The 15088-nt window shown below is 40.0% G+C and overlaps 1 protein-coding gene across 1 annotated transcript; it reads left to right on the plus strand.

The window, feature by feature from the left end:
* Positions 1–5648: 5648 nt before the first annotated feature.
* On the plus strand, positions 5649–9951 carry MRPL53 (mitochondrial ribosomal protein L53). The gene is made up of 3 exons (XM_061343023.1): positions 5649–5784; positions 7267–7379; positions 9504–9951. The coding sequence occupies exons 1-3, from the start codon at positions 5696–5698 to the stop codon at positions 9629–9631; spliced, it is 330 nt and encodes a 109-aa protein (XP_061199007.1). The 5' UTR covers positions 5649–5695; the 3' UTR covers positions 9632–9951.
* Positions 9952–15088: the final 5137 nt, after the last annotated feature.

Below are 15088 nucleotides of genomic sequence, written 5' to 3' on the forward strand. Positions count from 1 at the left end.
CTTACATTCTTACTTATTGTCCTCTATCTTCTGACATGCTTACTTCAATTAGTACAAAATAATGTAATTATTACAATATTATTATAATTGCATAAGGAGATATATGACAAATACTTCAAAATGGCTCAGACCTTTATTGTACTAATGCTGCAGTAAGTCTGTGCATATTGGCAGCTGTATTGCATCTGGAATTCTTGTGTGACATCACTTGAATCATACTCCTCCTGTGCTATGCACAGGCTTTAACCAAACATACCTCTGTTACTTTAAAAGACCAGTAGATTCACGATCCAGTTGCTAGGGGTTTGATATGGGTTGGGGTTTTTTTTTTGTTTGTTTTGGGTTTTGTTTTTTTTAAAAAAACACCCTCATTCTGACTGCAAACAGGAAGAGTTTCATGTGAAGGATGTTCTGGCATATTTAGATTTACAATAGAGAATATTTTTACCATGTCCTCTCAGTAGTGCAAACTACCTTTATATTGGAATTGCAATACTCAATTTAGTAGTATGTCACTGATGTCAGTATATATGGTCTTCTAGTCATATAGGTGGCAAGACTTATTTACAATGACTCTCTTGAGGAGATACCTTTCACTTATGTTAATAGATAAAATGAAATTGAACTAGTCACAAAGAACGGTTAGATAAAAAACCCTTTTTTGAAAGCTAGTTCTTTTATGTCTGCGGATTAGACACTTATGTTTCAACTTCTATTTGTGTTAAGTAGGTATCCTGTGGCTTACATGTTTAGAATACCTAGATGATACCTTCTTGAAGTCTAAAAGTAGAAGTTAAAACTAGTGCATAAATAACCTTGTAGAACATCAGGTGCAAGTTCTTGCCGTAGAAAAAATTTGTATGAAAAAAGTGTATAAAAAAGCCAAGACTATCTGTCTTGGCTGGTCACCACATTTAACTAAGCAATATTATTATAGTTTCTTAACAATACTAATAACACATCAGTATATAGGCATGACTATTCTTAGCAGAAGACAGTGAAAATAAACTGCTTTGTTTACAATATTCACAACACTGAAGTATGCCCTTAGAGGAGCAGTACAAATGTCAAATATGCTGCTGAGCTCATCAAAATCTGAAAAAGTTATCCAAAGCACAGACAAGCCTTCAGGAAGTCTTTGAGAATACAAGTGAAATTCCAATACAGCTGTTTCCTCCAAATTCTGCTCTTCTGGAAATGCGTTCCTTCTCAAATTGTAACAAGGTCTCCGTTAGAGTTAGGTCTGTCAAATGAGAATGTTCCTGTGATCTGTGAGTCACTGCATGCAACGACCTTTAAGGTAAAATTGTACACAGTTAATTTACCTGGCATTTCAAGCACAGATTCTAGATCTCAAGGACTCAGGTGCTAACCTTGGGTTGTTGCCATTCATTTCAGTTCATCTTTAATAGCACAGTGCCTTGAGCTATTATGATAATTCACTTTATTTTCTGGAAGCAACTGCATATTTTAAATTAACATAAAAATCCAAATGATAGGTGTATATATTCAATGTAATATTGATTAGGGAAGAAAAATAGATGAAGCAAACTGTTATTCTATCTCTTACGAAGGTGTATCTTGAAAAACTTCAGTATTATTCTCAGGAAAATCAACTACAAAGGTCAGGAACTGGCACAGTATGTGTTCAGCCAGTTAAATGCTGCATATTATTTCAGCAAACATTTCTGCTGGCTGTTGTTAACCTCAGGCAATAGAGATACATGTTTGCAGAGGAGTAAAGAACAACCAGGGAATCTGTTTATTCATTTCCATAAAAGCTTTTCTTAACTGATATGCAGAGTTACTATTGCAGAACTAATTATAAACCAAGTACATTTTAAGTGGCACCTTTGCTGCTTGATTTAGTTTTACTTCTGAAATCTGCATTACCAACATGCAACTATTATTTGGTTTATAAATGACATACAAAATTAGTAGTAATATTAATCTAAAACTATGCTTGACTTCAACGATTTTCAGAGAATAAAGGAACCTTACAAACTCTTCTCTTTGGGGAAATACTTTTAAAATTCAGTAACTAACATATGGTGTAAGAATACTCAGTTCAAAGGAAGAAACAAAACCAGACACAAAACACAGGCTGGTTAATATTTGTATGACTATAAGCAGTGTTCCTCCAGTATGGCAGAGATTCATCCCAACATGTCCTTCAATGCAGCACTAGTATTTTGTAATAACTTCATACAAGTCCCCTGTGATCTCAAATGTCTCTGTCCATTACGATCACAAACATCTCTGTCCATTGCTCTTAAGATATGCTCCATGATACTGCACTTGTCAGAGGGTTTTTCTGTTTCCAGAAATAATTTGTTTCTCCTGTCAGGCCCAGCATACCATTTTTCTCAAAGAGCCTCTTCTGGGTGGCCATCTGGAAGCATCACCTCAGTGCGAAATAGACAGGCTGCTGGCTTTGTGTTGGCTCACTTGCCTGTATTGGTTACTGCCTTAAAGGCAGTATTACATTTTATTCCTGGACTACACAGCATTGTAACTAGGTGTGCAGACATGAAATTTTGATTGCTAAATTGTGGGCCTATTGACATTTGTGACAAGTCTCAGAGAAAGACCCAGGAAAAAAAGATGCAGAGGAAGGAATCAGCTAAGGACAAGCAGAGATATGATCCAGGACTCCAAACTGAGTAAGTGCATGGAAATGTAATGGTGTAATGCAGCACTGAGAGCACTCTCTCATACAGTGTTTTGTCTGAAGAACTGGAAAACCCACCAGATTTTAAAGGAAGAAATGAGCTGAAGAGCAAGCAAAAGCCAAAGCCAAGGTACTAAAAGCAGGCATACCCAAACTATGGAGAAATTAGATGTCAAGAGTTCTGATATGTGTGTCTGTCTATAGTCAGACAACATTACAGAAAGAGTAAGAAACGGGGAAAAGTGGAATAATCTTCCCTGTGTCTAAGATAGCTGGGGGATCAATGAGAAAAAAAGAAAATTGACTTACTTTAATTAATATTATAGTTTTTTCCTCCCCGTCTTCATAATTAAAATGTAAAATATGGCTACACGTTTTTCTTGCCATGTATGATTCTTAGATATAAATCATCAAGCCTCGTGACTACACTTCAGTGAAACTAATGACATGAAAGTTTGCTGAAAGGCACCATTTATAATAAGAAAGATCAGCCTGCTGAAAGGAATACTAAATTTTTTTCTAGTTTAATATTACAACTTTTATGCCTCTTCATGTTACTATGCTTTAGGAACGTGTATGATTATCACTAGGTGTAAGAATCATGGATCATTCAGTTTCCCAAGTGCATCCCTGCAGAACAGTCTCAAACGAAGATGTGAGAGTTCCCAGATTGCCTGCTGGAGCTGGAGAGCCTGATTCAAGGTCTTTCCTGGATAAATTATCAGCTTTCCTGAACAGGCATTTAAATATTGTGCTTCAGAGATCATCTGGAGTTACTGTGGTTTAAATTGAGGGCAGTCCAACATGCTGGGGTTGTGAGTTGAAAGGCAGATGAAAAAATACTGTTGTTTTTTTTTTTTTAATAGCTCACCTATCTAATCTAGTAACTGAAAAAGTTAGCACTGTCACCATAATTATCATCAGCTAAAACTGTTGCATCTACAGTAAGTGTTGAGGAAGACCTGGTCATCAACAAGTAGGGTAGCATACAAGGGTGAAATATTCCTCCACACAGGGATAAGAAGGAACCTTTGGTTTCATTTCATGGACACAGGCCTGTCTGTGAAGGGAAGAACAGAGCATAGAGGCTTTCACATTTGCAGTAATGTACCTTTTTTCCAGGTCCCTTACTTCAAATCTCTTAGACTTCAAAAAATTAAAAATTACTTTGAAAAAGCAGAGCTGGTTTTCAGTTATTCCAAACAGATGGCTTAAGGGGAAAGATGCAGCTTTTACTGCTGACAATAGATTTAGAAGTTGACTGATCTGAGCATGGAAAGCAGTAAACAAATTTTTCTCTTCATTTACTTGTGCAGTGTAAGCTAAACATTCTTCATGAAATTACTATCAAAATGCAATAAGAGCAAATACAGATCTGGTTTTGCCATTGTCCTGGGTTTAACAGGAGCAGTTGTTTTTCTCTTTCTTGGTAGCTGGTGCAGTGCTGTGTTTTGACTTTTTCCTATTTAAATTAGCCATTTATTGGTTACAGTTAACTCTTAAAAAAAAAAAAAACTCACAGAAAAGCTTTTTTTTTTTTTTTTCATAAAGGAAGACTAAGATATATATTTAAAACATAATGGAAACATTAAAACGTGACTGCTGTATTTAGTTTTGCTGCTTAACTTCTCTTGGCTAAATCTCAGCGAAGAGGGAGATTTTTCCTCAATGGCTATATGATTTTTTTAAAAAAGAGGGCTTCCAATAAGCAAAGATATGATTCTAAATAGAGGTTATCTGTTACAAGGGATGCTAGTTACTTAATGCAGTTCTTGCATATCGGAAGCATGGGTCTGTATTGAACATTCCACAGAAATACACGTCGTGTTTAAATGCCGTTTCTACCGGGTTTCCTCCATAACCCATCCCTAACACTGGCCAAGATCTGGGTGCTGTTGAGCATTTCTCAGGGAGATTTGTGCCACCTAGTGGAAAATGCCAAGCTGGCACCTACCACATCGACACCCAAACCGCTTGTCTGCGGCCTCGGGGTGCAACACCTGTATCTAACCCCTTAGAGAAAAAAGCCCGACGACATATTCACTTCCTGTAGCATTGCCTCTTACAAGTCCGTCTTCTGCTTAATATATTGCAGAATATTGCCTCTAATTTATCCTTAACTGTATTGGCTGTTTCTTATTGACCTTCCTTAATTTCCCTGAATATTCAATTGTAGTAAATAAACCACTTCTGGAAGACATCAAGAACTCTCACATCATAGGGGTATATTTAACATACAGAAACAAACCCACCCTTTTAGTTTCTTCATTTAATGAACACTACGTTCTCCTCTCCAAGTAACAAGTGATAACACAAGAGGAAATGGCCTCAAGCTGTGCCAGAGGAGGCTGAGATAAGATTTTAGAAACATTTCTTTGCTGAAAGGCTGATCAGGCATTGGAACAGGCTGCCCAGGGAAGTGGTGGAATCACTGTCCCTGGAAGTGTTCAAAAACCGTGTAGATGAGGCCCTCAGTGACATGGTTTAGTGTTGGACTTGGCAGTCCTTGGCTAATGGTTGGACTTGATCTTAAACGTCTTTTCCAACCTCATTGATTCTGTGATTCTATGTATTGTTAGTTTCCCGTAAGTGCTATCCCTCATGCTCTGTCCCCTGTACGAGTCTTAATGGCACAAGGGCCAGCTGCTTCTGCTGCAGAGTCCAAAGAAGGCAGTTTTATGCCAAATTCATGCCAGAAGTATGATTGTTTATTTATTTATTTATTTATTTATTTATTTATTTATTTATTTATTTATTCCCTAACTGCAACCGGTTGATCAATCGGTCTCTCTCCCGGCCTGGGCTCCTCGGGTTATCAGATGAGACTGGGGGGCAAGCAGCCGGCACCCCACCAAAAGCCGTGCCCGCGGGCTGCCGCCATGCTGCAAGGCTGCCGCGAGCAGAGCGGCGGGCGCCGACTACATTTCCCAGGTGCCTGTGGGGCGGACGGCACAGCACGACCACCGCCCTTCCCCGCCTTTTCCGCGGGGCCTGCTGGGAGTTGTAGTAGAGGGTAGCTGGAAGATGGCGTCCAAGATCCACGTTGTGCTGCGGCCGGTGAAGAGTATCGTGGTCCGCTTCTGCCCCTTCGAGTCCAACGTGGAGAGCACGAGGTGAGGGGGCTGCAGGGGCCGCGTCGGCGCCGGCCCCGCGGCAGCCTGGGCGTGCTGGGGCCTGCGCCCGGCGGGGAAGCCTTGGGCGGGCTCCCCAGTTTGTAAAGGCCCCGTGCCCTTCCTGCGCCCGCGGGTTCTGTGCGCCTCAGGGCAGGGGTGAGCGACGCACTTTTTGCCTTTATTTATTTGGGGAAGAGGAGTAGAGGCTGGGTTTTATGCGCCAGACCTTGCTCCAGGGCCCGGGCACGGCGACAGGCCCAGGTCTGCTGCTTCTCTGCCCGTGGAAGCGTTGAAGGTTCCTGGAGAACAGAGAGAGCGCCGCCCCGGCCGGCTGCTGCCGGGGTCGCTGCCATGGCAGGTGCAAAACGAAGTTTATCCCTCTCCACAGTACCGGAAAGGAGCATGGAGAGAGAAGCTGGCTGGTCTCTTCTGCCACGTAACAAGTGATAGGACAAGAGGAAACAGCCTGAGCTGCACTAGGGGAGGTTTAGATTGGGTATTGTGAAAAATTTCTTCACAGAGAGGGTGCTGGGGCATTGGAACATGCGTCCGATGTACTTTAACTTTCATGCTCATGGTCTTTGAAGGCTTGAATTTATCACAGCTTTGTGGCTTAGTCGAGGTGGAACCTTCACATTTCAGAATGAGAAGGTGGCTCTGTCTGTTTTAGGGGCTCATTTATACCAGGATGCACAGAGAATTCATTCTGTGCTGACTTGAGCAGGATCTCTGTGCCTGAGTGGAGACCCTGACCTCTAGGCGTGTGTGTTTAGCTTTAGCAGCCTGCCCAGGTAGATGTCCCTTTCAGTTGCTTGGTCTGTAGGTGAGGGTCTGTAATCACTAGTCCAGGTGCTGGTAATGGGACAGAAAGAGAGCACAGCTGCTGCTCTAACATGGTAATTAACTATTGGATAAATCTAAGTTATTGTGCTCCTCGAGTGATGCAAGTTCTGCACCAAACAATTGTAAAATGTCATTTTGCAATAACTTTACAGACACATCTATTTTGAAATAAACTTAGTAACACAACTTAACCTAGAATGTGTTTAAGCACCCAGAATGTCAAGTACCTGTCATGCATTTCAGAAATCTGCAGGAGACCAGTGATGTTACATAAATAAATATTGGGTCAAACCAAAACAATAAAACACTGCCAAGCAACCAATGTATTAAGAAAAATGGAAATTGCTGATTTTTCTTTTATTATTATTGCTAACCCAGCTGAAACACAAGAACTGCATACACTGAATTTGTGCAAAATTTTTTGATATGCATTTTACCTGTTAGCATATAAGGAGTATCCATTTAGATTTTTAACAGTGATTATCCCACAAGAAGTCTGTCTCAAATTGTTGAATCAAATCCTATTTTGCTTATACTTTTCTTGCCAGCAATATTAAGATACTCAAATTAGGTTTAGAAATAGACTTTCTATAATTTCTATCTACAACATACCTAATATATTTTCAAATATATTTTCAGAAACTTTCTTGGATGTATACACCATAAAAGAATCCAGGCCACTAATAAAAACTGTGAAGTGACCGCTGACGTGAGACATGATGGATCCGAACCTCTTATAGATGTTATGTTTGGTAAGGAGCTCATTTTTAATCTTGGCCAAAAAAAGACCTTCCTGGTTCGTATGTTGTTACGCTGTTATTGTCTTCTCTATGATTTTCTTTTTTTTAACTGTGCTTACTTTTTTTTTTGTTCTGGTCCATAGCTAGATGTTGTGCAGCTGGGAGGGAAAAAAGGAAGAGGGACTCATAACTAGGCTGAGAAAGTTGAGGCTGTTCAGCCTGGAGAAGAGAAGGCTGCTTGGAGACTTCATAGCAGCTTTCCAGTATCTGAAGGGGGCCTATAGGGATGCTGGGCAGGGACTCTTCATTAGGGACTGTAAAGATAGGACAAGGGGTAACGGGTTAAAACTTAAACAGGGGAAGTTTAGATTGGATATAAGGAAGAATTTCTTTACTTTGAGGGTAGTGAGGCACTGGAATGGGTTGCCCAGGGAAGATGTGAATGCTCCATCCCTGGTGGTGCTCAAGGCCAGGTTGGACAGAGCCTTGGGTGAGATGGTTTAGTGTGAGGTGTCAGTACCCATGGCAGGGGGTTTGGAACTAAATGATCTTAAGGTCCTTTCCAGCCCTAACTATTCTATGATTCTGTTACAAGTTGTTGTCTAGTAAATGTTTATATATATACTTCTACAATAGTTAGATTTGGTGGATCTTAGATCAAAGAACTGACTTAACTTTAGGGTTGAGTCAGCTTTTGTAGTGACATACTTCTGTGACCTTGCAGTCAGGTACAATTCTTGAAATTAAGTGTAGCTCCATTTTGATGTAAGAATCTGTTCACTTTGAAATTTCTGCTATTATCCATTGTGGAGGCATCTCCATCTTGAGAGCAGAAAGGCTGAATGCGTTCAGTTGCTTATGCAATTGAATATCTTACTATGCAGTTTGAAGGAACTGCTTATATGGATAAAACATACATGTGCAGATGGGACATGCAGAATGAGGTCAACTGGTGTACAACAAATTTATTGGTTTCCTTTGAGGGTACAGTGAGCCGGCAGGGATTTGATGGTGAAAATTTCATCAGACCTGGAAGCAACCCAGATTCTAGGCTGTGAACAGATGGCTGTAATCTGCTTTTGTCCTTTTCTCTGGCTGAGTCTTCTTTCCTGCTGTGCTGTAATGGACAAATATGTCATGTAGCCCGTTAAAGTTTTCATTATTATTGATCATTGATAACTGTTTTTCTTTAAACTTCCATCTGTTTAGTGAATCAGTAGATATGTCAAGAATGTTGAATGTACTTAATTTTGCTTGGGAAAGTCTGGTTATTTCAGACATGAAATATGTTGACAATGTGTTTCTCCCCCCTCTGTGCCTCTGTCTTTCCCATGCCTGTCTCTAACTTTGATGTATAAGGACTTCAGCAGTAAAGCTCAGTGTTTTTCACAGCATAAGACCAAACCAATTTATTTCACTAATGCCAAGAGCTACAGCTCTGAATTCTTCATTTTACGAGAGCTGATTACTTAACGAGTAAAGAGTTTGCAGGCCTTGAAGATGGCAAACATGGGGCTGGAACTTGAATGCCGTACATGGTATCACAGTATATGGGTTTGAGTATGGCTTTTGTATTTGCAAATCTCGGAAAAAAAAAATTAACTTAGGTACAGTGCTTAACATCTACTGCGTCCTCCCTGTTTTAAAATAATGCCTTTCAGAATTTTAGAAATCCTAGTCCTCATTTTTTTTTTTTTTTTTTAACATTACAACCACCAGATTGTGTAAACCAATTCATTGTTTTGGCTAAAGAAGTAAGTTAAACGGGCCATAGACAACATGCTGCTAAAATGCTGAGCCATGTGTGGAAATTACGCCGTCCAGTGCCTTCTGCGCCTTCTGTCAGATGATTTTGAGGGCATAGTATGAGCCGTTCTTACCAAGTATGTGTTCTTACTATAGGTATACCTAGACAAATGTTTCAGATTTTTCAGTAATTCAATACAGAAATGAAATTTTCGTGTGTCCTATGTGCAGTTTAATATATTTGTGGGAGAGGCATAATCAAATTCCTTGGTAAGTAGAGTACCTTCTAATCAGACAAAATGAGCAGGGTGTTTGGATTTATATATACAAAACAGAACTGCACACTTGTGATTTAGGTTTTGTAACTTCTTGACTTTTTTCCCTTTACAGTTGATGGAGATCGATTGATAATGAAGGGAGCCAACCTGACGACAGCAGAAATGTTAACAGCACTGGGGACCAGGTGTAATGCAAAAGAGATTAAGGAAGAACAGAAAAGCAAGAAGAAGAGCCCCTGAAGAAGAGAAAAACAACTGTGTTTGCATTTACGCGTGTTGAAAACAGAAGGCTGCACAGAAGGCTTTTTTCCTGTGCAACAAAATCTGCAACAGAGAAATGTCTGAACATTGACCAGTTTAATGCGCAGCAGAACAAACTGATTAAAGCACAGTGGATCAGCAAGTCTTCCAGCACTAGTGGGTCAGCGTGTCTTAATATGTATGAATGCATCTTTCTAAGCAGCTGCCTCTGTCATCTGCATGTTGGACTAATATCACATGTATTTGCATATAAATGTGAATAATGCACATTACCTATTAAATTAATATTACAGTGAAAACAGGGCTCTTTGGGCATTATTTCCTCAAAATTTCTCTACAGTGAATGCAAAATATTATCAGACTGTTTATTATTTTTGGAAATTAATTAAATACAAATGTTTGAAGGCAACTTTGAAAATATTTATCATAGACTTAGCTGGGGGCCTCAAGCTGCACATACAGAGTAGATTTTGTGATACTGTTTGTAATACATATGTTGCTAAGTCCCTGCCATTTTCTTCCTCTCTTTTTTAAGAAAGCCTGAGATCTGCTAAATTTAGCTCCTCAGTTAATGTAACCAGGTAATGGGGCTGTGAACACACAGTAGAGCTGCTCGGCCTGCATAAAAATAGCAAAGTTTAGCTCAAAGGGAAAGGTAGGTTGGTTTTGTTGTTTGGTTGCTTTTGGGTTTTTTTTTTTATAATTTGAGAAAAGGGCTATCGTTGAAGTTCAGGTTTGTAATATTTTGGTCACTTTTGGGAGATTTCTTTAATGTTTTATAAAGATCAAAGGGAAAGCTTTATTTGGTGTTTATAGCCTATGCCCAACCCTATTATTTATTAAAGTAAGCGCTTGTGTGTCATATCTGTGTTGCAAAGCTCTGTGGGTTTGGGAGGGTTGATCTGTCCTCAGGCTGTGCAGGTGAAGGTGTCAACTGTACACGTATTTCATGTGCATCAGTTTTGTTCTAGTTCAATTCACAGTGAAAATGTAATTCAAGTTCCAGTTTTGAGAATTGCAGGTGCAGTACTATTGAGAGGCATTTGTTCTACCTGCTGTTAACCAGATGCCTGACTTATATAAAATTGTAGTATGTCCCCAAAGGGGACACAAATCTGAGATGAGATTTACCTTTTGCCAAGATTTGTAAATGAATGCTGTCGTTTCTGAAAGCAGCACTGTTTTAAACAGCACTGTCAAGGCAGTTCATTGCAGTGTCCTCAACAGGATGCTGAAGTCAAGGCAACATGTTAGAGAAGCAGAGCTGTGCTATACACTTGATGATATTTTATGCTGGCCTCCGCTGCGTGTTTGCAAAAAACAGAAGAGAGTGAGATCAGATGATTGAGGCAGATGGGTCAATGAAGTTTTGATGTGGGAACAACAGATGTGAGTGGCTTGGTTAGGGATGAACACCTTCTCTGCAGTCTGTTATCCTTTTATTATATTAGGCCACCAACTCTTCCAAGTGTTTTCAGAGCGCAGAGTTCCTGAACCTGCTACTGAGCTCCCTTCTAGTGGAGGAGTTCCAAGAACATCTGAAACAGAAGATTTTAAATCCTGTCAAGCTGGAGGAGTATTCTAGAAAGTAGACCAAACAGAAATAAGGTGGTTCAAAGGACAGTTTGGTGGTTTGGTTTGGTTTGGTTTGGTTTGGTTTGGTTTGGTTTGGTTTGGTTTGGTTTGGTTTGGTTTTTTTTATCTCAGTTTAAAAGAATGTCATATAGCATTGCTTTAGTTGAAGTAGCCTTACAGGAAAAGTGAGAAGTGTTAAAGTGGAAAAGCACTGCAGAATTATACATTCCCTGGTTAACGATGTGTTCATATGCTCAAAAGTCCTCTTACTGTAATATATCAGTGATCTTGTCACTTTTTTTTCTTTTGACAGTTTTTACAGTGATACCAGTATGTAAAACTTAGGTTTTAACACGAACCACTTACACCCATCTTAAATAATTAGCCACTTGTAAGTACTTAAAGAGTGAAACAGGGATTAAGCAATATTAAGTGTTTATAGTGTATAGCAATAATAAGTTTCTATAGCCCACAACTGGGATTTATATTTAAGAAGAAAAAAGGGAGAAAAATAAGATCCTAGTTCAGGCTTTTTCTAGCCAGAATGAATCCTGCCCACTGTTTAGGAAAGGTGGTTTTTGTTCTTTTTTTCTTTACTCCTGCTCTGTAAAGACAAGCTCTTTCTGGGTGCTTTCATTTTAACCCACAGATGCCCAGTCTTCTTGCTTGGGTTAGTGCGAAAGACCTGTAACGCAGCTGTTGAGAGATGAATGACAATTCAGTGGACAAGGTGTTGGCCGATGCTGCTTTTGCTGTGTGTGCTAGTAGCTGAAATTTGCAGGGGTAAATGTTTTGTGCATGAAACAGAAATTCTGACTAGGATTTGAATATGTAAGGTAGAAAGTAAAACATACAGGATAGAAAAATAAAGCTAAAACCATTCACTCTTGAGACTACTAGATATTGAAGTGATATAAACAAGCAATATGGGCAAGGAGGTAATCCTCTGGTGATTATTAAGCTAATATGTAGAAAATTGCTCTCCCTGTACCACGCAGATAAAAGTATGAATTCATTTTTCAAGTATGTTAAAGATAATCTTTAATGAATTTCTTCTCTAAGCATTTAGATAACTTTGCTGCAAGCTGTTCATACGGTGTCTATTTCTGCTGCTGTTTGACTGAAACAAAGCTGAGTGACCTGCTGCTCTGACATCTTCCTGACGGGCACAGTCTGGGGCTGTGAATGTACAGGGTATTAAGGTCAGTCATGCAGAACAAAGCGTGGCTGGGAGAGCATTGACTTTGAATGTTAATATTCTCTAGCACACTAATCTTGATTACTGTAACCCACCAAGAATGTGGGTGCTTGCCTAAATATAAAAGGGCCTGATCAGGCCCTAAAACTACTAGGATTAACTAAAGACAAACACAGTAACATGTAGGCATCTGATAGCAGGTGATGACATTAAAATGCCTAGATCTATAGTACCTCGAGATTCAAGAGTGATTCGAACCATCTTAGACCTGTTCATTGTACAAATGCGTATTTATTTAGAAGTTCCTGTCAATGTGTAGGGAAAATAGTCCTGAAACAGGTGAATGTGCCATTCAGATCCTTTTTTAATACCTGCAGCACTGATTTTAGGAAAAGAGAATAGTGTCTCTATTAAAGATTTCAGCCAGGAGCAGCAGTGTTAGTGAAGGTTTCCGCAGCAAGTTTCAACTACTAGCCGGCCCAAGTTAAGTACAAAATCACAATGTCCTGATGGCTTTTTTGCAGGGTAGGAACAAGTAGAAACATGCTATCAGAGCTAGTTCACGTAAGCCAGTGCTAATTGTTCTCTGTTATTTGTAGAGATTTCAATTTGGACAACTTGGTGCTACATACTGTAGGAAAAACTGTGTACAGTACAGTATTGCTGTGCAAACCCCATTTGGGGAGTGGAAGATGCCTTAAATCTCAGTTATTTTGAAAATGTTAAAATCTAACACATTTCAGCTGTTTGTGAACATGCAAAAGGTGTCATCTACTAATTCCAGCAAATTGCCCACAAGAATTTGCCCTGTTGGATGTGAAGAATGCATTCATTTTGGTTGGCTTTTCCTAGTTCTTCACCTCTACTATATATGAATTTGGAATCACCAAGGAGTTTGCATGGTGTAAGGACACTCCTACACCCCCATTCTCCCTGCCCCCCGCCCTTAAATATCCTTGGACTGCATTTAGCAGTTTTCAAGACTTTTACTCACAAATGTAAGGTACTCAAGGTGTACACACCCCTTGCAGTTTAAGAACGGCTGGCTTACTGCCCACCTATTCAACTACATGTGCAACCAGTTTCCCTGGACGGCAGGCCTGCTTCTCCACAGAGTAGTTTGGAGTCACCTTCAGACTGACAGGTCACCTACTAGCAGTGCTTTTCCCCAGTGCACTTTCCTCCTTCCCTCCTGGTGGAATAGTTTTTCCTTCCTGGTACTATTTGATAGCATCACGTTTTTCCTGGAAGGCCTGAGTCACTCTTCTGAGCCTTTTTCATTGTCTGCCAAAAGCTTGCAGCAGCTTTAAGCCGCCAAAGTGCTTTGGTCCTGGTGGACCACTGTTTCTTCTCCTCACTCAGCCTTGCTCTGCATGCTGAGAAATGTTGGGACAGAGCAGCATGAATGCTACTTTGCTCCTGATCATCTTTACCTTAGCAACAAATTGTCTTCACATTGAGCTAACCTTCTCAAGATTTTACAAAACTAAGGCTGTGCCCGCGAATAGGAATTAGAGGTGTGAGGGCAAAGGAGTTGCCAACCGCTTTTGATTTGTGTCTCATTAAGTTTCAAAGTGGTACTTGGAAGCAGAGTTAAGGCAAGCATAGAGACTCTGTTTGGCTTAAAGCAAACGTAGAGACCGCTTGGCTTAAAGAGGTTTCCTACATACTGGCAGTGTTGCCAACGATTTTTAATAGTGTATCAAAAGGAGTTCTCTATATTGTTCTTCACTGGATGAAGTAAGTTGGAGTTCCTTACACAGGAAGCAAACATTTCATTTAAGACAAAATAGTTGGAAAAGCGGGCCAGCAGACATGTTTGTGAAGGGAATGCTCAGTCAGTAGGAGCAAAGCCTGAGAAAGATGAGTCCTCAGTGGACAGGTTATCACAACTCAGAATGGCAATTCCAGCAGGAAGTTCAGAGGACAGGCATGAGGCAAAGCAGCATGTTCCTTCCTTACTCAGACATTACTTCTCTGTTTCTTTTGACCACTCCACCCTATTTCAGTGAGGAGTCAAAGAGCAGCCTTGCTATAGAAAACAGCATGGTCAGCATGCCAAGCCAGCAAATTTGTCATCTCAAACACAGTTCTTACACAGATTCACTGAACTGGCCTTTCATTACTGGTGAATCTGAATGATTAAATCACTTGCACCAATAAAAGAAACAATAATTATTGTCATGGAGTTCTTAAAGTCTCTTTTTCTAGATGGGGCCTTATAGAACTTGTCTTCAAAATGCACTTTTCAAATGAATTTCAAAGTATTTACTGGAAATTGCAAATTTAAGAATTGGATGATTACTGCTTCTTTTCCCTTGCAGCAATGGATCAACATAGTGTTAAGCTGCACATAAAAGTGCCAGAATTGGTACCAAAAACTATCTTGTGGCAGAAGCACAAGAAAAAATCAGGGACCTGCCATGTAATTCTTTACCTCCTTATAGATTTTCTCTGGTCTAGATGTTTGTCGTGGTTTAAGCGATTAGACACACACTGGTGAGATCTGTTGTTATCTCAACTTTTCGAGCCCCACATTGGGTGCCTAAAAGAATTGTCATGGTTTAAGCCCAGCCACACAGCTTGCTCTCTCTCTCCCCCCTCCCTCCTCCCCCTGCTCCCAGAGGGATGGGGAGGAGAACTGAAAGAATGTAACTCCCATG

Source organism: Neopsephotus bourkii, unplaced genomic scaffold (assembly GCF_033783945.1).
Source record: "Neopsephotus bourkii isolate Nb327-2 ecotype Australia unplaced genomic scaffold, CSIRO-AGI_Nbou_v1 NB_1820, whole genome shotgun sequence".
In the NCBI taxonomy this organism is placed as follows: Eukaryota; Metazoa; Chordata; class Aves; order Psittaciformes; family Psittacidae; genus Neopsephotus; species Neopsephotus bourkii.